At 38.8% G+C, this 26,642-nt stretch overlaps 1 protein-coding gene across 1 annotated transcript in view; it reads left to right on the top strand.

Annotated features, from left to right (window-relative positions):
- Positions 1-26,642, top strand: part of MBD5 (methyl-CpG binding domain protein 5) — a 111,553-nt gene that overhangs the window by 69,233 nt on the left and 15,678 nt on the right. The window contains exons 3-8 of the mRNA XM_063116570.1: positions 608-710; positions 2,351-2,531; positions 3,798-5,930; positions 16,325-17,356; positions 19,351-19,559; positions 22,727-23,935. Of these exons, the coding sequence (XP_062972640.1) occupies positions 608-710; positions 2,351-2,531; positions 3,798-5,930; positions 16,325-17,356; positions 19,351-19,559; positions 22,727-23,935 (4,867 nt within the window). The remainder of the gene's footprint in view (positions 1-607; positions 711-2,350; positions 2,532-3,797; positions 5,931-16,324; positions 17,357-19,350; positions 19,560-22,726; positions 23,936-26,642) is intronic.

Genomic DNA, 26,642 nt, shown 5'->3' with positions numbered 1-26,642 from the left:
TGCCCACTACAGTTACTAGTTGGTTTCCAAATTGGATTTGTTACCATTTATTTTATTTTTAGCATTTTTACCATTTATTTTTATTTTTATACTTATGAAAAATTTGCTTGTTGCATAGTTGGGTATTGCACCTTGAGGCCCAGTATTGGGGAAAAGGCGAGATATAAATAAATACAGCAACAACAACAACAACAACAGTCCTATTGAAATAGCAGTGTTTTGTTATTGTAGCCCAATACAGTATGAAATATGTACTCTACCCTTGTATAGCTCCATAGTATTTCCACAATCCTGTGCCTTATGTGTTATCCGGTGCATTATACATTAATAGACAAGCTGGTACCGTGCAATACCCCAGAGAACAATGGAGCATCATTGAAATGTCAAGCTTTGAATTCTTGTTGTATAAAGTTGGTTAGAGACAAATAACAGAAGTATTTTTCCAAACAGAAATTGTGCTTACCCTAACCTTTATGCGGCCAATGCTGTAGGATCTGGAAGTGTTACTGTTTTTATTTTTTCTAAATTGATACTAAAATTGTATATTAAAAGTATTTTCTAACAATATTGATTAATGCACATTTCTTCCATTTTTTTATTATTTCAGTCCTAGTGGGTCTTTATTGTCCTGTTTGGAGCAGGTTAAAACATACCTGCTGACTGATGGAACATGCAAGTGTGGTTTAGAATGTCCTCTCATCCTTCCCAAGGTAAAATCAGATACTTGAATATGCTGAATGCAAAATTAATACATATTGAACCAAATATCTTCTAATCCCTGCTAAGAACTTGACCAAAATTGGAGAAACCTTCCCCAAACTGATGCCTTCCAGATGTGTCAGACTATAGAATGTATAATAATAGCTGTGCTAGATGATAAGGTTTGTAGTCCCAACACATTTGGAGGGACTTTCAGAGCAGTCGATACAGTTTTTAAAAACCATTGTTTTGACTCCAAACTGTTTTTAAAACAATATGAGATATTTAATAGGCCAAGGAGATAACTTCGTAAGTTGATATAAAATTATTATTATTATCATTATTATTATTATTATTTCTACTACTACTACTACTATTGTTATTATTGTCTCTGATGTTAAGATTAACTTCTTTCTACATTCTGTATTGGAGTTTGAAGGGGATTTTTTTGGCTCCATTGCCTTAATGAGCATAAAAGCAGAATGTCCTCTTCAGTGAGAACTCTAAAATAGTCATACTTAAGAGAGAGAAAAATAGAAGAAATTACCATGCAGATAAACACTGGTATAAAATTTAAATACTAAACTATATTACAAAAATGCAGTTAAAATGAATATCCAGATTAATCCAGATTCTGATGACAGTTCTTATTGACGTCTTTATGAATGGAGAAAAAAATACAACTCTCCTCCTCTCTCTCATGAGTGGGGGAGATGCTTTCCATCAGCCTTTGCAAATCCTATATACTAATAGTGAACTCATTCTCCAAGTATGGATTCTTATGCGGGCTTGAGGGGAAACCCAGGGTTTCCAGAAGCACAAAACAACATTAGAAAAAAATGTTAAGCGGGTGGCGGGGGGAACATCTCAGTGAGAACTGAGCATACACGGTGGGCATGAAAGGCTGGCTGGCTGTTGCAAGGGAAAGAAACAGAAAACTGGGGAGAGGAGGGAATGGAATGGAGTATCCTGAAAGAAGACATGGCTAACTGGCTGGACAGGACACAGTACTGCAACATTGTTATCATCATTGTGCTTTCTTCTTAGTGCCAAAACTCTACAGTACTCTTCAGTGGTTCTGTTTTTGTTTTGTTTTTTGTTTTTTTCTGGGTTGTGATGCTCTTTCCCATATTTCTTCTTTTAGCTATCTGTAACTTACACCAAATCCCCTCAGAAATTCACTTTTTCAAACATGGTGGATAAAGGATGACCCCAAGGTAGAAGTTGACCAAAAACCTTTAGTAAGGCAGCAAAAGCAAGTCACCACACAGACAGTTTAAACCTGCAGTCAGTCTTCAATCATCATCCACAAGGAGAGCAGCTCAGAATAAAGGAAATGTACCCCCAGTATATCTTATGAATCTTGATTTCCTCTGAAATACCAATCATATTGGGTTGGATTCAGATTTAGTCATACTTAGAGTAAATCCATTGAAATCAATGAGAATTCACCTAACTTAAGTCCTATTGATTTCAGTGGATTTACTATAAATATGATTAATAACACACAACCCATATGGTGCAAAGCCCATACTGTTTTTCAAGAAAATGAGAGAAACTTACTTACAACTTGAGTTTCTACTGAAGTGTTTTAAACAATTAACCAAAAAGACTGTATTCATAACATTACGGTTCTGGTATTATTTTTAAGGTATTTAATTTTGATCCTGGAGTTGCTGTGACTCAAAGAACAGCTGAAGATGTTAAAGCAGATGAAGATGTCACTAAGCTATGCATTCATAAACGGAAAATTATTGCTGTGGCTACACTTCATAAAAGCATGGAAGTGCCGCATCCTTCACTGGTTCTGACTAGTCCTGGTGGTGGAACAAGTAAGTTGTGGTTTTCACAAGAGGCAGGAGAAATTCAGTGTTGATGTGCATGTTTTCAGATACGAGAAATGTGTAAAGTTAAATAATTTATAAAGGTATTTGTTGATATAATATGGATTGCATGTAAATATGAATTGCATTAAAAAAAATCAAACTGAGATACAACAGGGAATCAAATCCTATAGGAAGTTTTAGAGAACCACTGTGCCGTTATATGGTACTTCTTGCAAAGACATCCTAATTTACCCCACTAGTCAATCTCCACCCAGCTCTTGGAAGTAGGAATATATATTCGAATGGATCCATAGCTCAGTAAAAGAGCACATGCTTTGCATGCAGAAGATCCCAGATTCAGTATCTGGTGCTCACAATTAAAAGGATCTAAGCTAAATGTTCTGGAACATATTTTTTTTGCCTGAGGCTATGAAGAGATTGATATTTAAGAGCATACAGTACTGGGCTAGTTGGATCAGTGGTCTTCCTTGGTGTAAGGGAGTGTGTGTATGTGTGTGTTTTATAGAGAAACCAGTGTGAAATGTCCATCTGTTAGTGAAATGCTGAAATCTTGGGCACACAAAAGGCTTATTGTCAGCATACAGTATTCTCAGACAGCTATCAGGGACTCAACACCCAAACAGGAACCCACTGCTTTATTGATACCTGCAAGTGGGGGGGGTGTGCTGGGGGACTTGAAGTGTCTGTTTTAGCTTCCCACATCCCTGAACGTTCATTGTCACTAGAGACTGAGAGAGGTGAAATGGTTACATACTTCCAGACCTTCTAGTAACTTGGTGGGTGCACAGCCTTCCTACCTTCACATTGGGCTTGGAATAGTGCTTTAGAACAAGTACAACCAGGAGCTAGAGATTAATGCTGAATCCCAGGCTGAAAAGGACAGAAGCACAAAATGGGTCAGGATTTGGTACCTTTAAACCAAGGGTACACATAATGCTGGGTCAGGGGCTGGAAACCAAACACACATGCACACACATACAACCAGTGATCCTGATACAAATTGATTTTTTCTCAATGCTAGCAGTGGTAGAGAAAGAGCAATCTATAAAAAGATCTTTGGGTAGAGAATGAAGAGTACCGGGAGCAGGGAAATGGATGGTAGTGGGGAATTTGGTAGTAGGGGTCAGGACACGCTTTATAGAGCCTGTTGGACCCCAGACGGTGCAGTTTTGTTGAGAGGAGAGAATTTAAGTCTGTTCTAATTTATTTCATTTAGTTTCAAGTGAGTAACTCTTGTGTGCTCTAAATCAGGTGCAACTCAAATAGTACCTTCACGAGCAGCAACTCCAAGATCAATGAGGAATAAATCACATGAAGGAATTTCCAATTCTGTGATGCCAGAATGTAAAACTCCTTTCAAGTTAATGATGGGGGCCTCAAATGCCATGGGTAGGCTGTATGTGCAAGAGATGACTGCAAGCCAGCAACAAGAACTTCATTCTGTCTATCCCAGGCAGAGATTGGGTAGTAATGAACATGGACAGAAGTCTCCATACCGTGGCAGCCATGGAGGAATGCCCAGTCCAGCTTCATCAGGATCGCAAATATATGGAGATGGCTCAATTTCTCCTAGGACAGACCCACTTGGAAGTCCAGATATTTTCACAAGGAATAATGCCAGTTTTCATGGAGCACCCAACTCTAGTCCTGTTCACATGAACAGAACCCCTCTATCCCCACCTTCAGTGATGCTACATGGTTCTCCTGTGCAGTCATCGTGTGCAATGGCTGGAAGGACTAATATACCTCTTTCCCCAACCTTGACCACAAAAAGTCCAGTAATGAAAAAACCCATGTGTAATTTTTCAACTAGTATGGAAATGCCACGAGCAATGTTTCACCACAAACCACCTCAAGGTCCTCCTCCTCCACCACCTTCTTGTGCTCTTCAGAAAAAGCCATTAACATCAGAGAAAGATCCACTTGGCATTCTTGACCCCATTCCTAGCAAACCGGTGAATCAGAATCCAGTTATCATTAATCCAAGTACTTATCATTCAAATGTCCACTCTCAGGTACCTGTGATGAATGTAAGCATGCCTCCAGCTGTTGTCCCTTTACCAAGTAATCTCCCTTTGCCGACTGTAAAACCTGGTCACACAAATCATGGGAGTCATGTGCAAAGAGTTCAGCACTCTACTTCAACCTCTCTCTCACCCTCACCAGTAACATCACCAGTTCATATGATGGGAACTGGAATTGGAAGGATTGAGGCTTCGCCCCAAAGATCACGCTCATCTTCCACGTCATCTGATCATGGAAATTTCATGATGCCTCCTGTAGGACCACAGTCATCTTGTAGTAATATTAAAGTTCCCCCTCGATCACCAAGGTCAACAATAGGGTCTCCTAGACCATCCATGCCATCAAGTCCTTCTACAAAGACTGATGGACTCCATCAATATAAGGACATCCCTAATCCATTGATTGCTGGAATGAGTAATGTATTAAATCCTCCAAGCAATGCAGTTTTTTCATCTGCATCTGCTGGAAGTGGGCCCATGAAAAGTCAGCCTGGCTTGCTGGGAATGCCTTTAAATCAGATCTTGAACCAGCACAATGCTGCCTCTTTTCCAGCCAGTAGTTTACTCTCAGCAGCAGCCAAAGCACAGCTAGCAAATCAAAATAAACTTGCTGGTAACAATAGCAACAGCAGTAGCAACTCTGGAACTGTTGCCAGTGGTGGCAGCAATGATGGACATAGCAGCACTTTAAACACCATGTTTCCTCCTACTGCCAATATGCTTCTACCCTCAAGTGAAGGGCAAAGTGGTCGAGCAGCACTACGAGATAAACTGATGTCTCAACAAAAAGACCCTTTGAGGAAAAGAAAACCTCCAACCACTACAGTGTTGAGTTTGCTTAGGCAGTCTCAGATGGATGGTTCTGGGGTTCCTAAACCTGGACCAGATTTGATAAGAAAACAGAACCAAGGTTCGTTTCCCATTACATCTATGTCCCAGTTACTTCAATCCATGAGCTGTCAAAGTTCTCATATGAGCAGCAATAGTACTACTGGTTGTGGGAGCTCAAATACTGTTTTGCCTTGCTCTGCTAACCAGCTGCATTTTGCAGACACTAATATGAACTCCGGCACTCTTCAGAATTCACTGGCACAGGAATTACCTTTAAGAGGGGAAAGTATGCACTGCCAGTCCAACACTAACTTTGGCCATGGCACTAGCCCTGGCCCAAACAACCATCTTGCAGGCTTAATAAATCAGATGCAAGCTAGTGGAAATTGTGGAGTGCTCAGTCAGTCTGGATTGGCTTTAGGAAACTCATTACATCTGAACCCAAATCAGCCACGAATCCAAGCACCCTCCACTCCAGTGATACCAAACAGCATTGTGAGCAGTTGCAATCAAACAAGTCCTGAAACAGGTATGTTTCCTTCTGAAGTTTGGAATTATGGTATTCATTGTCTTTAAATGTATATTTCATTGGCTCCCTTCAAGAGATAGCAACATGAACATTTCTTGGTTCTTGGCAACCTGATACATCAGCAGATGTGCAATTTAAGTAGAATAAGCCAAAAGTTGTTATTATATTAACAAAATGCCTGTCAAATGGCACAAGTATAGTCATAAAGAGGGAGTACAGATGCTCGAGTAATGTGAATGTTGATTGTTGCTCACCTCTGTATATTCACATTAATTGTTGACCCTTTGCTTCCAGGTAAGGCATAATTCTTTGCCATTTGGTTCATAGCTATGCAAACAGAGTAAGGATTATTGTAATGGCTACTAATATGTCAGAGGCACTGATTGCTTCTTAAAGCATTGATATTTCTCTATAGAGTTTTTGAGGGGATTTCCCAGGCAAAAGGTTGTATCTTCTCCAAACACGGTGATTACCTTTCCTGTCCTCCTTAGCTGTACTGCAAAGTGGTTCTTGAGTAGCAGAGAGAAAACCGATTTGCAGACATACATGACGTTATTATATCATTGTTTTAACCATAGGAAATGCCATTTTGAATTGCTTCCTCCAGCTTAAAATGTTTTAAATACAGTCAGTTTACAATGTTATTGAAAGTTAAAGGTGCCTTATTTGGCTATTCAAGAGAAAGAACTGGGGTGTATTGCTTCAATATCTTTTTCTATTCCTCTTTGTATTTCATACCTAGTCCTTGCTAGGTTTTTTTCCCCAACCGGTCAGTGTACGTACACTTTTATATAGAGCCACATCATTCTTGCAGAGATTTTAGAATTTGGAGGGATGAATAAACCAATAGTCTCTTTGCATGATAACTATTGGATGTTAAATAAGAATAATGAGGACTCTGAATTATAAGATCCAATCCTATGCATGTTTGGACCTACATGACTAGCTGGGAAATGCTGGGAGTTGTAGGACTTTTTATGTCTAAACATGCAGAGGGTTGCACCCGTAAATAATATAGTTCAAGTAGGAACTTAAAAACAACATTTATAAATTTTAATAGATTTTAGATTCTGTGATGATTTAGCCAGTTACAATTTTAGGTATTGTGAATAGAAATATTGAAGAAAGAAAGTAGAGGTAAGTGGTCACACTTTAAGCATCTTTGCTACTTCCCTCCTGACATTAATTTTTCTTCTTTTGAAGTCAAACAATGAGAAAACACATTCCCGAAGAACTTAATTTAGCTCCATGGTTAAATTTGTTAGTTCACCAAAAATAACCCCCATATTAATTTCCTGCTAACATAGTCTGTCAAAATACAGCCAGCAAAGATCTACTCTGCATTTAAGCCTTCAAGCACAATGCAAGCTAATAGCAAACTATTAAGAGCAAATAGGTAGAAGAAGGAATTACTAGATCAGTTCTACAGGATACGAAGCCAAATGGTAGTACTGTTAAATAACTTCGGGCACAGTCCTATGTGATCTGCCCTGGGTATTAGTAATTCTCCAAACTCAGAGGCTTCGAGTGTTCCTATGCAGAGCAGGAGAAGCATTGTGCCTCACACTCTGCATTTAAGTTAAAAACCAACAACATCCACCCATTACACTTTATGGGGAGGGGAAGGGAGGAAGTGTCATTTTATCTGTTTCCCCTCCTTCTGAAATTCCTTATCCAATCCTTCAAATAGCACTGCAGGGCTGGAACACTGAATGTTGGGAATAGACCATATCATGTTCTTTCAGCCCCATACTTCTTGTTTCCTATTTGCCAGCTGTCAAGACACATGCTTATCTACCTTTAAGATGCAGCAGCTTAATTTAAAACACTGGGTATATAGAGAATTATTCAATGCATGTCTCTTTAAAAACATTGCTACTTTCTGTGCTAAGTTTAAGTAACTTGTTTTTATCCTCTCTAAGTTTCCCAGGAGATTTATTTCTTCCATTATTTATTACTGATCTTTTACTGATAGATATTTAGGGATGGTCCAACTCAAGCTCAGCTTCTTAACGTGTGACAATTTACATACGTGTACTCAATTTAAAAAAGGAAGGGAAGATTGTTCAAAGTATAATGCTAATAGCATTCGCTGGCAATGATGCTTTTCCCCCAGGGAATCTTGCACAACTTGCATTGTGCAAGAGATTCCTTATGGTAGTGCAATCCAATTTTCCTTAACACTCATGTCACATTGGATACTGCCCAATGTCTAGCATCACAGGTTACATTGTAGGTGTTAAAATATTTGCATTCCCTCTCACGTCCACAGAAAGTGCATTGCAGAAAGTGAGTGAACCACCTTATAGTCACTCTTGAAGCAGTGTTGTAGAGTTACATCCATACCCTTTTAAAAGAATTAAAAGAAAGCTGGGTCGTTGTCATATTGATGGTAAAGATTCAGTTTGGAGAAAATCACTAAAGTCATGTTGAGCTCCCTTTTCTTCATACTAGGAAATGTTAATAGATAAGGCAGCAAAGTGTTGAGTGGAAGAGAACAGAAAATATGAAGTCAAACGATCAAGGCTGGGGTATTGCTCCTTCCCGTCTGATACAATTTGTGTGATATTTCTAAGCAGACTTGAGGTTCTGAGAAATTGAGGATTTCTGGCTGGAGACCAGGAGAGAGGGCATACATCTTGATAGTGAATGTTGAACTCTGAAGATAACAGAGTCACATGATTTTATCTGACACTGAAGGGTGACGTGAAAATATGGTGGTCAGTTATCCTGTGGGAGGCAAAACATGCATACATTTTAAAAACAATTAGTGACCAGAAACCCATATTTCCAAATGGTAAAGGAGAGAATATTGGTGCTTTATCATGGATTTAAAAATCATTAACAGCATCTTATCAATATATTTTCAGAAGTATGCCCTTCATTGATAAAAAAAATTCTTGACTGTTTTTAATCAGTCCAGATAGGAATGATGTGCCTGAGAAACCAGTAGAAATAGCAGGTTTGCTGCAGAGTTAAAAATGCTTCTGTAGTGTCATTGTCTTAAAGTTTAGAAATAGTTATAAGAAAGAGATTGCGCAGTCATGTGCAAGATGTTTTACGATAACAGGGATTCAGGACGAGCTCAGGACTTTGGGCAAGGGGAGACCTGTAGTGTCACACAGTACCTTATATGTGTGACAGTCAGTGGAGATTGATCATTTGTATAGTATCTTTCATGAAGCATGAGTATGTATGTATGCATGTATATGTATTTTAATATGCTCATAACACATCTCATCAGTCTTGAGCAGTGAACCAACATTAACATAGGAATATATTGCAGCATATTGGAACATTTATTGCAAAACACACTTTAAAAAGAGAAGATACCATTAATAGAGTATTATTATGTTTTGGTATTTTTGATGGAAATTGTTTTTAACTATTTTTATTATTTATGTTTTAATAATTGTGTTGTAAGTCATTTTGGGATTTTTAAAAAAGTGAAGTGATTTGAGAAAATCAATAATAATAATAAAATAAACTAATAAAAATAGACATGATAGCAGCACTCTGATCATTAGATCATGTTCTTGGCCAGTCTTTACAGACCGCAAGTTGACAATGCTCAATTTTATGGAATTTCTTTTAAAATGTAACATAACTTCTATATTATAATTACATTAACTTTTTGCAAAGCACCCAGTCCTATATTCCTGTATCAGCATTTGCACTTTTATTTATTGTGGCATATACAGAAATGACTGCAATTTAATTGGCAATAACTCATAAATATGTATTTCATTGCAACTAGGCTACTTATTTTTATCTTGCTTTTAATTTTATTTAAACACATTAAACATTTCAAGTTTCTGTGGAATTTATTAAAGATTCTCAGCTATCAACTTTTTTATGTATAGGAAGACTTGGGTAATCAGGCTCATAGTTAATTCCTGTCATCTGCATACAGAATATTTGTATATGAAAGGAGCACCTTCTCCTAAAATACCTTTCTTAACACCAGGGCGGGGTGTGTGTGTGTGTGATTCAAGATTCTTGGATGAGGTTTTTCATTATAATTTATTTTATATAGCATTTTCCCTTTAAGAATTCCTGGTAAAGGCAACCTTTCGCTGAATGAATATTTAATTGTTAATTTAATTATTTTAGAACAATTATTTGCATTAATCTTTACAGCAAAGTAAGAATCTATAGAAAATTTATATTGCTTTTCCTGGATGAATCTCACCTACTGATATCCTGTATCTCTGGGAAAAAAATCATCTGCTAGCATTGGAAAATCATCTGCTAGCACTGAAAAAGAGGATGGCAGTCTGTGACCTGGTTCACACATAATGCTAACCCATGGTTTATTTAACCCATGGTTAACTCATGGTTTGTTGCCTTATCCAGGGTTTGTCTGACAGGCAATGAACAAACCACGATTTCCTGTGGTAATCCTGTGGATTTGTTTTCTCAATGCCTGTTTGTTCGTTTCCAGTCTCCTTCACCCACTCCTTCCCTGGATCCCAAAGAATAGCAAGCCGATCTGTTTCCTGCCACAAAGAAGAGAGGGTGCTTTTTTTTGCTCAGGCTTAAAAAAGGGGGGAAGACAAAGCTTAGAGTGGAATTCTAACCTTTTCTGTCGTGAAGAGAGGCAAGACAAGTTTGGATAGCAGCCCACCTGGATGATGGTGATTTATTACATTTATACGTAAACAAGAGTTTATAGCCAAAACTCTCTGGGTGGTTTACAAAAATTAAAACACGGAACATTAAAAACAAATATACAAAATTTAAAACCATAAAAAGCATAAAAACAGATTACATACAATATCCATCTATTCTAGCAACCCACCTGGATGCACTAGGTGGGGAGAAATCTCTAGGTCAGTCCATCTGTTCTCGCTCTAGGATAGTAGCAGAATCAGTCAGTCACAGCCTTCCTTGCTGGTCTTTTTCATGATTCAAACATCAGCTATCTAGAGCCCCCACATGAGAACCCCCCAGTCCTCCATGTACCTTGGTAGAGTTGCTCTCACATGACCCCTGCAGGCTCCAGTTTGGCCAAGCATCACACAAAACTACCCATGATGGTTACTTTAAACTGAGAAAGGACATCCCACCTCACCACTTAATGGAGTTTTAGGGGTGGGATTCACTGCCAGGATCTTGCAGCTCAAATTCTCCTGTTTTAGACCCCAGAATGAAGGGAAGCAAGTGAAAGGCCACAATTATTATTATTAATAATAATAATAATAATAATAATAATAATAATAATAATAATAATAAATTATTTCTTACCCGCCTCTCCATTTTGATGGAGGCAGGGAACAACAGTAAGTATAAAATACTGATTAAAAGCATAGTATACATTGTTAAAACATCCTAAAAGCATCCTAAAATGCTTCTTTCAGCCTAACTCCCAACTGTGGGTGCAGAGAATTGTGCCTTTAGGCTGCTCTCTGCTGCCAGTATGAGGATAGCGTGGAAGCACCAACCCTCAGTTTTAGGGTAAGGATTTCCTCAAGTGTCATCCCCCACCCCCAATGATATAGTCTCCAAGGACTTGTTTTGATATCTACACATCCTCATGTGGGATACCGACTTCTGTATAGATGCATGTTAGCTTGTTCTGCAAGATCAAATTGCCCTGAGTTTGCCTCAGAGCCCATAAGGACAGTGGCCTCAACAGAAACACCAGAGAGCTGGGCAAGAGGCTTTAACATTACATCCCCTCCAATACCTCTTTTAGCTGCCCCAACACCAAGAGACCAGCCAGGAGCCTCATTCCATCTCTCATGTGTGAGAAGTCCCACCTTTAAGGGTAGCATATATCCTGTGGGAAGGCTATTTCCTCTCAACTCACTGCAGGCCCACAAGGACAGCAGGAATGACAGGAGAACTGGGATGAGGCATTACCATCATATCTCCTCTAGCATCTCCCTTGGCCACCAACCATCAAGATTCAATAAGGAGATGGAATAAGTCTTTGTATTGAATTATTATAATTGTTATGCATTGAATTATTATAATCCATTGTAAACCTCCATGGGAATTTGTAGATGAAAAGGAGGAGTATAAATCTTTAAAATAAATAAATGAATAGTTTTGCATCATCATAGTAAAACAATACAAATTTCTAATATGATACAACATTGCTGCTACAGCGAACTCAGCTTATAGCATATTTTCAATGGGTAGTTGCTGCTGATAATTTGACCAAATCTATTAACTGGTTCCAGTTTGACATGCATGACTGGAAACTCAATCTGGAAAGTTTTATGTGGAAGTTATATTTTATTTCAGTGGCACTTAATCAGGTTTAGAATCTGATTCAATTCCAAATGCAGTCTTGGGGAACAATTGTAGGAGGCTCCAGCTCAGGTTCCCCAACTGTGCAAATCCCCATTCCATAAACTTGGGGGAGTAAGTTAGTGGGTGAGGGGAAAGAATCCAACTCAGGTGCATTTTAGCTATTGAGACTTCGATCAGCTCACAAAAGAAAGGCAAATTATTTATAGCAGCTTATATTAATATTAGGAAATATCAACAGGCCAGCAGGGTCCCATTGTTTTGTATGTATTTTACTGTAGCTTTAGTGGTGTTTTGATATTGTTACCTATTTTGAGTTTCCGTTGTAAAAGAAAGGAGGGATATAAATTGAATGAATGAATATAAGGCTACTGTGCATTCATACATTCCCCCTGCCTTTTCCTAGACAATATGTGTTTACATGTTTTTTGTTCGTTTTTTTTGTTTGTTTGTTTTTAAATAATTTATTAAACTCTATTTAACAAAGCGGTTTAAAAAAGTTTAAAAATATATAAAAACATACAAGTCAGACAGCGTTTCTAATAAATACACAAACACGATTTCTGTATATGCCGAACCGAGCTTGTTTCCTTCAATTTACTGTGGTCAGAGGAAGATTTGTTAAACCAGAGTTGGATGCCACATCTGTACCATTGATGTAATCGAGAAAAGGAGACTATATTTCATTGAATGGGTCATAGCTAAGTTGGCCCGACGAGACTCTGCGGTGGTAGGTTAATTTTTCAGAGCAGGCTATATCCCACACTTTCCCTTTCCATCCAGTGAGTGTAGGGCCCTTCAGATCCTTCCAATGTTCAGCGATTTCTAAACAAGCTGCCGTAAGGAGGATAAATACCAATTCTTTATGGGTAAGGGAGGGGTTTAGAGCATTGGGCAGGGACAGCAGGGCCAGGCTTGGTTCTGGCAAGATTATCTGATCAGTGGCCTTAGAAATTCTATTGAAGATAGTTTCCCAAAACTGCTTCAGGACCTTACACACCCACCACATATGTAAGTAAAAGCCCTTTTCATCGCATCCTCTCCAACACAACAGGGAGATTGAAGTCGTTGCATGTGAGAGTTGAATTGGAGTTATATACCATCTTAATATAACCTTGAGGGCTGACTCCTGTATGCGGGACGATATTGTTCTAAGGGGGGGATTTATCCAAATTTGTTTCCATTTTGTATCTTCAATCTGTATATGTAGATCAGTTTCCCATATGCTCCTCAGAGCCAGGGAGAAGCCACCGCCCCTCTCAAGCAATAGGTCATAAATTGCTGAGGTCACGCCTTTATCTTTCCCTTTGGATCTCACACATAGATGCTCAAAGGGGGAGAGAGAGCGAAAATCTGTCTCGTTACTGAATCTTTTGTTTAAGAATGTTCTGACTTGTGTCAGTTGGAGCCAAAAGGGATTGATGCCTTTTAGCTTGTCTTTTAGTTGACTATCGTTAATTATTTGGCCTTTGACTAAAAAGTCCTTCAAACAATAAATCCCCTTACTATCCCACCCATCAAACTGGGCATATTTATCTTCATGTCTAAAAGATGGATGATCTAAAAAAGGTAGCATTGGAGACTCTGGGGGAGAGAGATAGGTTGACCATTTTTTCCATATTGCTAGGGTAAGGCGCGTGAATGGATTGGAGATTTGTTTGAAGATGGCCCAGGAAGTTTTTAGGAAGGGGAGAGCTGGAATTGTGGGTTGTTGGGATATCGTTTCTATTTGTACCCAGGGAATACTAGTCTTACAGTTGATTATTTTGACTAGCTGCCTAAGCTGGAAGGCCTCAAAGTACATCAGTAAATTGGGCATTCCTAGGCCTCCTTTTGTGCGTTTCCTATATAACGTCCCCTTATTTATACGGGAACATTTGCCGTGATTGACAAAGCGGTCTAGTGTAGCTTGCTATTTGGAGAAGGACTTAGGAGGGATATTTATAGGTAAGGCCTGATAAAGGAATAATATTTTGGGCAATAAAGACATTTTTATTGTGGCTATTCTGCCAAGATATGTGAGTTTTAGTTGGCTCCATTTAGTAAGGTCATGGAGGATCTGATTAGACAGTTTCCCAAAATTTCTTTTAAGCAGCTGCAGTGGGTCTTTTTTACATGTTGTGACCAGTGTAAGTCACGTACTAAGCCATGATCTTATTGGTTTCTCGTATCTTTTACTAGACTTAATTGGAGGTGATACATCTTTGGTGTAGTGTTTTCCCCCGGATTTGATTGTGAGCTGTCAGAATAATGTGGAAACCTGAGTTGTGTCAGTATTTCAGCTTTCTATTTCCAGTGCTATTTTGCTATGATCGTGGAGTAGCACAAAACTGTTGATTGATGCTTTCGCTGCTCAGCAGTTTGCCAGTTCTTATTAGAGAATAAAATAATGCATTGCTGAAATCAAATTAACCTCCACCTTTTTATATTTACATTTTCATCTACGGAACGTCCTGTTCTGCTATGTTAATACTAAGAAATGCCCTTCAGAGCCCTCCATATTAGGATCAGTATCCCCTGGTTTAATAAACAACACTTATTTTGTATGCCATTTACATTACTTCAAGTAATGCTCTCTGGTGATCAAAGAGATTTATTTTCAAAATCCAGGGTTTATGAATGACCCAACATACTTTTGCAATATTTGTATGAAGATTTTCAATGTGGAAAACTCAGGTTCAAATCTACATTCAGCTGTGAAGTTCACTGGATAGCCTTGGGCAAGAGATTATTTCTTAGCCTCACACGGTAGTTGTGACGATATGGGATAGCTCCATTGACGTTGTCTTGAGCTTCCTGGAGGAAAAGTGGGGTAGAAATGTAACAAAATGGTTAACAATATTTTCTGTATTAAAAAGAACATGTGTGAGGTTTTCAGAAAGCTCTGCTAGTGAGCAGTGAGAATTGGCTCCTATTCTGTCTACTCTTTTTCTTCCAACAGTCTCAGGAGCTGTGCTTTTATATCCATTCATTTTCGGTACTCTATAATGTGCATTTCTCAGTATGTCCTAGATAGAAAAAGCCACATGGTGGCAGTCTTGAGAGAGGAATTCATTTGCTCCCACTGCTAATCTCCCTCCTTTATCATTCCACACTCTTTTATCATTAGAATTTAAACCTACCACATGCTCCAATGTTGTACTTAGAGTCTGCCCAAGAACAAATATAATAAATATCTGGAATTGTTGCAATTCCCTAACTGCAAAATATGTCTTGTATATTTCTCACAATTGTCTTTGATATAATTTATTACGCATTTCCTTTCTTATAAAAAAAATATTAGGAGGCTTGAATATGAACTCTGTTTAAGGTGGACCAGGATTCCCAATTCAGTGGTCCTCTGTTAAAGAAAACTAAACTAGAATACATTTTATCTTGCTGATTTTTTTAATAAATGGAAGACATCTATTTTAATTTATGTAGTTAGTTAGTTTGTTTGTTTGTTTATTAAATACCACCCAACTGGCAGATGCCCTAGGGGAAGTTTAGAATCATAAAAATATAAACAATAATACAGTAACAATCAAAACAATAAATGCAACAATTAAAATATTAACAATATTCCAGCATCTGCAGTAAAATTAATCAGAACAAGAGATTATAGATTAAATGCCTGTTGGAAGAGGAGGGCCTTAACCTGGCATCTACATTTTACAGTGAAGACCCCAGACAGATCTCCCGGGGAAGGGCATAGCCCCCCCCTTCCCCATTTCAGCATTGTGGGCAGCGACACCCAAAAAAGAGCCTCTGAAGATAATCTTAGTAATCAGTAAAGAACATATAAGACGTGCAATACTAAAAGCATGTTAGATGCTACCTATAGGTCTTCTGAAAGCAGTAACACATGAAAGAATAAATGCAAGATCAAAAATCAGATTTCTGTGTCTCTGGGTCTCTGGGTATTTTGGTATGCTCTAGTGTAATCAGTACTGCTTTGGAAAACTTGTATAATGTAGTTTGTCTTTTAATTTTATGATTTATCTATTTTGAGAGATACCTTGAATTTTGTAAGTAAGGCATATCTAAAATAATAATTCTCTTCCTTTGTTGAATGGTACATACGTAGTGATATTCATTTTCATAGTATTTCTCTTTCAGTGCGCATTATTATTATTATTATTATTTCTCATTTGTAGGAAGAGCAGGACCACCATCATCCACTGCTGTAGCTGGCACCAGTCAACCTGCCATCACCAAGACAATATCCGTTCTTCAAGATGGTGTCATAGTCACAACTGCAGCTGGAAATCCACTACATAGCCAGCTCCCCCTTGGGAATGACTTCCCTTTCGTTGGCCATGAACACGCTCTGCATTTTCCACAGAACAGCGCTTCAAACAACAATCTTCCACACTCTTTGAATCCAAACCTCTTTAGTTCGCTACCTATCTCTTTGCCAGTGAATCAGCAGCACCTCCTAAACCAGAATCTATTAAATATACTGCAGCCTTCAGCAGGAGAAGGCAAGTCTGAGGTCAACCTCAATCCTTTAGGTTTTCTCAACCCAAATGTAAATGCTGCTTTAGCTTTGCTCTCCGGTGATGTGGATGGACAGGTGCTGCAACCTGTTCATTTTCAGCTGCTAGCAGCTCTTCTTCAGAACCAAGCCCAAACAGCTGCCATGTTCCCCTTAGCACCTTTCAATCTGTCCATCTCAGATCTGTTACAACAACAACCAAACAATCCTGTGTCCTCAGTAACACAGATGCCAGCCCCACCATCAGATCACTTGCTTAGCAGTCAGTCAGACACCAACAGAGCTGAGACCCTGTTAACCAACCCCCTGGGAAACCCTTTCCCAAGCTTTTCAGGCACAGACACTGTTTCAAACCCCCTGCTCCTCCCAGCTGTCACTGGGGCCTCAGGATTAATGACCTTGAATCCCCAGCTGTTGGGAGGTGTTCTGAACTCTACATCGGGCAACACTGCTAATCATCCAGAGGTTTCCATAGCAACCTCCTCCCAGGCTACCACTACCACAGCCACTACATCATCAGCAGTGGCAGCACTGTCTGTCTCAACACTTGGTGGGACAGCAGTGGTGTCAATGGCAGAAACATTGCTGAGCATATCTAATAATGCTGGGAGTACATCTGGTCCAGCTAAACTCAACAATAACTCTGTGGTGCCACAGCTACTTAACCCTCTACTGGGGACAGGTCTACTTGGTAAGTTAACTATTTTCACAGATTTTAAAAAGGAAAAAAATGGTGTTGGGGGGAGGGACTTCTATTTTCTACCTTAAAAATACATCAACTCCATTTTATTGCACTTTTTTTCCTAAAAGGTTTATGCTATGTTAACTTGTTTAACCATTCCAGTGAAAGACTGCAAACATAATTGAGAGGGGGGGAAATAAATAAATAGCATTTTTAAAACTCCTTTGCTTAGAATTTCTGATGCCATCTAAATTCAGTCAACCAATTGGAATGGCTTTTACATTTTTCAAATCTCATAACTGCATAGATGCATCTTTGAGATGCAGCATTTTACTTATAATATCCAAGGCATCACAGGGTTAGTATGAGTAGCTGTGCAATAGATGGAAAGCTTCCAAGCCCATCTGAATTAAAAATATACCAATGCACCCAAGCCCTCGATTACAATGAAGCAGTACATAAAGCAAAGATCAGCCTTGCACAGGATCAAGGTAATAGGCTTGGTTTTTCATTAGCTTAGAAACAACCAGTTTCTAAATAACTTGAGAAACATCTACTTAAAGCTGAGTTCCAATTCACATGGTTAAGGCTGCAATCCTGTATCCACTTACATGGGAGAAAACCCTATTAAACTCAATGTGACTTAGTTCTGAGTAGATATGAATAGGATTGCACTCTAAATCCAGACAATTGTCCTCATCCAGTGACTTCAGTACCTCAATTTTCACACAGGGATTTTCACATTGAGCAGAAAACTCTTCATTGGATCATTACTGTACAACAGTGGTTTTAACTGTGTGAATTGGGCCTGAGAGTCTGCCAAATTCTGGTATTTCCTCTATAAATTTTCATAGAGGAAGTAAGTGTGTGTGTGTGTGTGTGTGTGTGTGTGTGTGTGTTGAGCTCAGTGAATTGCTGTTAATAAAACATAGATTAAAAGTATTAGGCAGAAGCGTTTTTCCAATAAATACCGGCCTAACTTTTTAAGAACTCACAATAAAATTTGAATTTATTGTCAGAATTGTTACTAAATTACAACTAAATGGCTTCTATTTTATCTAAGCCTGCTCTCTAGCATTCCTCAACGGCCAATAATATAAGTTGGAGTTAAAAGGGTTGTGCATGGAGCTTCCATATAACTACCAGGTTTTTTGAACCTCACTACCAACACCCACCCTTCCTTTTCTTGAAAAACTGCTCCTGTTGGGTAGCAATCTTTGATACAGCACAAAGGGTGGTAGTCAGAACAGGAAACTGGGCAAGCCCCAGTGTGCATGCAGAAGCACCCGAGCATATGCATATGGGGCTCTTCAGATCCCCATCAACCTGGCTTGCATCAACTCAGTATTTTGAGATCCAGCTTCTAATAACTTGTGGCATTGTTGGCTTTCATAGGTGCTTTTTTACAATGTTAATAAAAGCAATATTAAAAGACATTTTAAAATAGGACTCTTAAAAACCAGTTGTTAACCAGGGAGAACGTAAGAGTTTGTATTCAGTAAGCTGTGGAGTGTGCTGCTGTTTCTTTAAGTTATTGGTAACGTGAAGAACAGGTTTCTTTGTGAAATTTATTTATTTGTGATGTATTTATTTAATTAATTTATATATTGCTAAACATAAAAATATTACACATTTCAGAATAAGCCCCATAAAACTAAATATCATTAGGCACATTATATTATATCTTAGTACATTTCAGGGTGGCAGAAACCTATGCTCCTCTTATGTTATTGGACTCTAATTCCCATCAGCCCCAGCCAAGATAACTATTGATGAGGGATGGTCAGAATTGTAGTCCAATAATGAGTGGAGGACACAGGTTCCTAGAGTTATACTTCATTATAGACAGTATTTAGGTAGATTTGATAACAGCAGAAGAAATCCATACCATGAAGTGTAATCCCAGACGACTAGTTCAGTAAAGACTTTTAGAAAAAAAAATGCATATGGTTGCCTTTAGGATAATTCCTGACTTTTAAATATCAATGTGTTTGGAATTGCAGGTGACATGTCCTCAATAAACACTACTCTTAATAACCATCAGCTAACGCATCTGCAGTCACTGTTCAACAACAATCAAATGTTTCCATCCAATCAACAACAGCAACTTCTACAAGGCTATCAGAATCTCCAAGGTTTTCAAGGACAACCTCCTATTCCTGGGCCACCTAACAATCCAAACCCAATGGCTTGTCTTTTCCAGAATTTTCAGGTAGAAGTTGGTTTTTTCCCCAATGTTCTCCATAGTAATAAAAGAGGATGGCCTTGTTCAGAAGACACCGTAAACCACGACTTTAACCACAGTGAATAAGGCAAAAGCCTTATTTATTGTGGTTAAAGCCATGGTTTAAGGTGTCTTCGGAACAGGGCCAATGTGTGTCTGTCTGTCGTCACTACCATAGACCATGAAACCTGGACACCTCAGAATTGGCATGCATACTGAGGGGACCCTAGTAGTGTGCACTTTATGGTTATTTGGTTTTATAAAATGCATTCATTAATTTTAATTTTTTTAAATGTGTATGTGTTTAAGGGCTGTGGTACCAACATCAATTACTAGATGGCAGAATTCCCTAACCAGCACATTGCTTTGCAGATTATATTGTTTGAATCTAAGGGGAGGGGGATTAATTTGAGGGACAGCTATATAGTTGCCCCTCCCCCCTGCTGTGGGACAGCCCCTTGCCAGGGGAATGGAATAGACAGACTCCTCCCTCAGAGGGCTGTACGGGTGTTCCATGGCAGGTGCTATGCCTACGGGCTTCACTCAGTTGGGGTGGGCACAATGTGTTCTTTGACAGCTGCATAACTTTTCTTCAGTGCTTCGCTGTATCAAACTCAGGGCTATTCCAACCCATACAATGCCGGGTCCATCTCTACTGAAAAATAGTACAAATAACTATTCTGTTTTAACATTTTCTTTGAGGTTTTTAAGCACTGTTAGACTGAAGGTAAATCTTTGGATTCCATTTTATCATCCTAACACTTTACATCTGCTGATACTTCTAAACCTTTTCCAATGCGAACTTTTCACCTATAGTAAGTGAAAGTAAAAACTATGGCATTGCTGTCCTGAAGGGAAATGGAGAGAGAATTCTGAGTAATTCTTGGAACCTTATATTGTGTTCTTTGTCTCTTTTTTAAGTTTGGAAGCCTTTTGTGTAAATGAATTTTTCAAAAATCCTTTCTCCTCATCATGCTCACTTAAATTAAGGAACTGAGTGCAAAAGTTAAGCTAAGAAAATGACAGAAAATATCAGCTATGCTAGACCATAAAAAGAGAACTATCTTGTATACTTAACATTATTATAGTGCTGCCAAACTAAAAACCTGGAGGAAGATTAATGCAGAGGCTAGCACAGAAAAAGCTTTTATTCTTTGAGAAGGATAAACAAAATACATCATTTTGTTAGTCTAGACGACTAAACATTTCCCTGTGTTTGCAAAAATCATAGTGTTCAATCTCGTTTTACCCTCACATTGTGCTATGTGGCGCTTTTTTCATATTTGCCTTGTTAGACATGAATTATGCATATACTTAATACTGGTGACTGTTTAATATAAACATGGCAAATATAAGTAGACAGCTTTTCTATACACCCTGATCAACAATAATGGGAATAAGCTTAGATGCAAAGTATGAATATGTCTTAGTACAGCCTATAAAAGATGTAGATATTTTAGGACAAGTGAGGGCAAACAAGCTGAAACTTAATTCAGATAAAATAGAGGTGCTATTGGTCAGGAAAACAACCAAACTGGACTGAGGGGTTGTTTCTGGTGCTATCTGTGAGGGCTCAGGTAGTAACAGAAGCCAGAGGTATCTTTTGACAGCTTCAACTGGATTTACCACTGGCAACCCTATCTGGAGAAAGATGATCTAGCTTCAGTCACATAGTGGTTACTTTAAGACTAGGTTGCTGTAATGCTCCCTATGTAAGGCTGTCTTTGAAGAGAAGCTTCCAGGCTGCTTGGGGAGACAAAGCAGTCTGTGCATAAAACCCTAATTCTGCATTAGCTACATTGATTACCTATTCAGTTCTGAGCTCAGTTCAGTGATTGTTGTAACTTTTAAAGCCATTGGAAGCAGATTTTGAAGGACTCACTAAACCTTTATGAACCTACCTGGTCCTAAAATTGCCTTCAGATCCTGTGCTCTCTGACTGCCATTAAGAACAGTCAGGCTGGCCAGTTACAGGAGCAGAGCCTTTTCAGTAGTGGCTCTACAACTTTGGAACTCCTTCTACTGATAACTTTGTTTGTCTCCTTCACTTCAGACTTTTTAACCAAGCCCTAAAGACCTTTCTATTATGCCAGACTTTTGATTGATCTGTTTCTGGGTTTTATATGCTCTAATTTGCTACTGTTTTTAGCAACTTATTATGTGAGCTTATTGTATTATTTTAAAAGTTGCATTTTACCTCCTTGGAAAGGCTTTCCCTGAAAGAATGTATAAAGAATGTAAAAAAAATGCATAATTGTTTGGTACCATAAGATTATATATGCTTGTGTTCAACTGTGCACTGGATTGCACAGTTGATTGCACTTTGTGATTTTAATTCACAAATGATAGGATTTTCAAAAGAAATTTCAGCCAAAAAAAAAAAAGGTTAATAAAGGAGAAAATGCATCACTTCAAATCAAAACTGTTATCAAACTCCATGCACGAGGAAAGGACAGCATCAAAAGATTTGTTGAAACAAATAAGCAGCAACAAAGTTTTGCTGCTTATTCAATTGATTTAAACCAAACTGAAGCAAACCCATGTCAAAAGGTAGTGTACAAATGTTGGGGGAAGGGGTAATAGTTCCAGTATCAGCAGTTATTTGGCTTAGCAGAATTCTCATTTGGCATCCCATTTTTTTTGAATAAATAAGATCTCCAAGGAGGGTCACAAACATATATTAAGATAAAAGCTGCACAAGCAAAACAGAAGCACAAATTAATAACTCATTTATTAAGCATTGTGGGGAGGAAATGCCCAGCAGAGAATTGCCTCAAATTGGAAGGATTCCAAAGGCTCTCTGGAAAAACATAAAAATGCCAGGAGAAAGGTAGAGAGTGAAATTCCCAAGAAGAGAGTTCTGCACTTCTAGTACCACTGCCAAAAAGGCCCAATGCCAGGTACTCTACAGGTACTGGAGACCGCAGAAGGAAAATGAGCTCTGAGGAGCTAAGAGCTACTGCTCTTAACTGTTCACTTCTTAGAGAAGGGAAAACGAACTTTCACCAGTATGTTTGATAATGAGACAAAAGACCTGTAGTTGCTTCGCTCACTGTTTTTAAATGATGGATTAAATGAAACACCCATTATCCAAAATAGCTTTTAAAAACAAAACAAAACTTCACCTTATTTTTTTCCCCTTGTGATTTTTAAAGGTAAGAATGCAAGAAGAGGCTGCTTTTCTGAACAAGAGAATGATCACTCAAATGGGGATGCCACCAATTCCTGAAAGTTCCAACACCCCACTTCCTCCTTTTCAAGATGCGGCATGCAACCTACAACACAGAACAGAACCATCCATAGGGCAGCAGGCAAAGGACAACCTCAGCCTAGCTCCCCAGGGTGATGGTTCAGTCGATGCCATCTACAAAGCAGTGGTGGATGCTGCAAGCAAGGGGATGCAAGTAGTAATCACTACCGCCGTTAACAGTACAACGCAAATGAGCCCCATTCCAGCTCTGAGTGCCATGAGTGCCTTCACAGCCTCAATTGGTGACCCATTAAATCTTTCCAGTGCTGTCAGCGCAGTAATCCATGGAAGAAACATTGGCATTTCTGATCATGAAGGTAGGCCAAGGAACACTAGAGGCGCACGAATACTGAAGAATTCAGAACACCTTAAAAATGCCAGTGAGGGGGATGGCTTGGAATACTATAAACCAACAGATTGCAACACACCCAAAAAACAGTGGGAAGGGGAGCAAAGCCCTGGCGGGGAAATGAACAGATGGAAGTGTGAGGAGTTTTTAGACCATTCATCCCATATCCACAGCAGCCCTTGCCACGAAAGACCCAACAATGTCTCCACGCTGCCATTAGTCCAAGGCAAACAACATCCAGTACTGTTACCCCAGCGAAACTGTCACAGCGATAAGATGTTGGAGGAGAACTTCAGGTATAGCAATTACAAAAGAACTATGATGAGTTTTAAAGAGAGACTAGAGAACACTGTGGAACGATGCGCACACATAAATGGAAACAGGCCTCAACAGAGCAGAGGGTTTGGAGAGTTGCTGAATGCTTCTAAACAAGACCTGGCAGTGGAGGAGCAGTCTCCAAGTTCCTCCAATAGCTTTGAAAGTTCTCTAGTTAAAGACTACATCCATTATAATGGAGACTTTAATGCCAAAAGCATTAATGGGTGTGTGCCTAGTCCTTCAGACGCTAAAAGCATTAGTAGTGAAGATGATCTAAGGAATCCCGATTCCCCTTCTTCAAATGAGTTGATACATTACAGGCCAAGGACGTTTAACGTTGGGGACTTGGTCTGGGGCCAAATAAAAGGACTGACTTCATGGCCTGGTAAATTAGTAAGAGAAGATGATGTTCACAACTCATGTCAACAAAGCACTGAGGATGGGAAGGTATATTTATACATATACATACATATTTATATAACAAAGGTATGTCTTAGTCAAGAATGTTTGTGTCCCTTTTTAAAGGAAAATAATATTGATTATATCTTCAGTGTGCTGATGGGAGTTTTTGTTTCTGTGTCATGACTACTATTGCTTTTCTTTATACTTTATTACTACTTATGAGCCTTAGGGATAGGAGCAATCTAAAAGAAAATACATAAAATGCTGCATTAATATGGCTCTCCATTCTATAGGCTCAAGGCAGCTTATAACTATTTTGGTGCCATTTGAATATGTCTTTATAAATCTGTGTTTACCATATTTAATCTTTAAAGTCATATGTTTACATGGAACTTTATTAATTTTATTATAATGAATAATAACTTAAAGGTAGTAATCATCCACTTTATTATTACATCCAAGTAAGCTGGTTATAGCTGATTCTGACCAGCAACCAAAGAGACCCTGGAAGAGTAGAAAGCATACATAGTGAGGTTGCTATTTTTGCCCCAACCCCAATAAAAATATCTGGAGCAGTTTTTATGGGGATAGAGGAGAGGCAGAGATGTCTCACTGAACATGCAATCTTTGGAATCCAAGCCCAAACAAATGAAACTGTTCCAATCAGAATGAGGAATGTTTGCCAAGGTATACTCTACTATTGTTGTGGCCACCTAGAATTTTAGTAGCAAAAAATCCTTAAAGATTTGCCTTTTCCTTTGAAAAGACAGAAGCAAAGGGTCAAGGCAAATTTTATTACCACCAAACAGATGCTGTGGAAAACAGGCTTCCACGACAAATTGTCTCTTTCCAGCTGTAATGTCTACAAGTATTCACAATATGGATTAGTGCCATCACATTGTGAGTATGTGGAGCCTCTAATGCAGCCGTCAGGAATTGGAATGAGTGAGTGAACAATCCTAAGGTGATTTCAAAGTTCATAAGTGATTCTGATAAAGATTTGGGGGGGGGGATGGTATGCCTTTCTTACCACTCTAATTCATTTCTTGATTATTAATTAAATTTAATGGATTTTGAATTTAAAACTTTTTAACAAGAGGAAATTCCAGGAAGCTATTTATAATATTCAGGACTGGCTGTCCATTTATTATTTTTCCAATCATTTGGGGAAACATCTATCTTAGCAGATGCTTTGGAGATTTTTCAACAGAAATATGAGGTTTAAATGATTTTAATGAATACACATACATTTCTCAGCATTGCATGAGAAAATGTTCAGGTGGGCCAGGAACTTTAGAATATTTCATACTTGTATGCTAATCACATTGACCAGTATTAAATGCTGTCTACCATTTGTGAATCTGATATTCACTAGGGCTATGCACAGCTCCCCCAAACTTACCTCGGAGGCCATTGTGGAACCTCCGGAACAGCCCCAATTCGACTCGGGCACTTCAGGGTTTGGCTGCCTCACTTCAGCACCAAAGCGAGATTCAGCCACCCCAAAGTGGGATAGCCTTGTGGGTTCAAAGCCAACTAGGAGCCCATTGGACTTCCCGCCTCTCCTACCTCTTTCCTCCCCAAACCGAGAGCCGCTGCCACCAGGATTTACCTTCCTGTGCGTCCTCCTTTACGGCCCTTTATGGCCGCTGTAGTTTAAGTCCCAGTGGAGGTGGTGGTGGCAGGAGGTGACCAGGGTGGACTCATGGCTGGCCTTGCACCAGTTTTACCGAGCAGACAGGGGGAGCAGCCCAGCACCATCCCAAATTAGCCTAAGGCACCTGAAGGGTTTCGGTATCGATCCACTTTGGCCTCAAGGTGTCTCTAGCCAACCCAGTATTGTCTCGAATCAGAATTGGGGATTCAGCCTGATGTGGTGCACAGCCCTAATTTTAAAACTATTTCAAAAGATCTTTTTTAAAAAATCTTTGAGCCCAGTATCAGCTTAAACACAACACTTTGAATTGATAACAATTCCCACATTTAGCTGATACTAATCATGTGATAGTCTGGGTTCAGACATTATGTAGCAACCCCCAAATTGCTCGATTAGAGCTTGGATATTCGAATTGGACGCAGAATGTGAATCATGAGTTAATTAATCCACAATTTGCTGCCATTATGCAAACTGAGTCTTATTTTCTTTAGAAAAGCAATTTTTTCCACCTTCCCATGAACTTATGGTAAAGTGGAATGACTTTCAAGAAGTACAGTCATATTGTAGTGCTAAAGTTCCTAAGGCTCTTCATTTCCTTAAGCAAAGACAAGCGTGGAGTGTTCTGGGTAGTACCAGAATGCTGGACTAGATAGACCCTTGGTCTGATCCAGCATGGCTCTTCTTATGTTATTATAAGCCACTTTCAGAGATCTTCCTTTCACTGACCGAGGTGTCAAAACAGCTTATGAGGGTTTGGTTCCAATAAGTTAACTTTGTGTATGTCTTCCAAGTCAGGCAAAACACCTAAAAGGCTGTCCCACTTACAGGGATTGAGGCCAAATTTCCTCAGCAGATCCTCACACTTTGGAAGAAACAAGAAAGAAGAAAAAAATAAACTGCAACATCAAAACTTACAGCAAGTGACTGCTGAACCGTCACAGGATTCGACTCATGTTTATATTTAGAGCAGTGTTTTTATTGGCAGAAGTCTAAATTTGTGTGTTCTTAAAGAACAATATTAGAGACAATTCTTTTAATGGTAGAGAACAATAAAATTGTGAATTACTTTATTCTTATAACAAATATTGAAACAAT

This window comes from Elgaria multicarinata, chromosome 2 (assembly GCF_023053635.1).
Source record: "Elgaria multicarinata webbii isolate HBS135686 ecotype San Diego chromosome 2, rElgMul1.1.pri, whole genome shotgun sequence".
In the NCBI taxonomy this organism is placed as follows: Eukaryota; Metazoa; Chordata; class Lepidosauria; order Squamata; family Anguidae; genus Elgaria; species Elgaria multicarinata.
The sequence above is the reverse complement of the archived record's forward strand: the minus strand, read 5'-3'. Positions and strand labels throughout refer to the sequence as shown.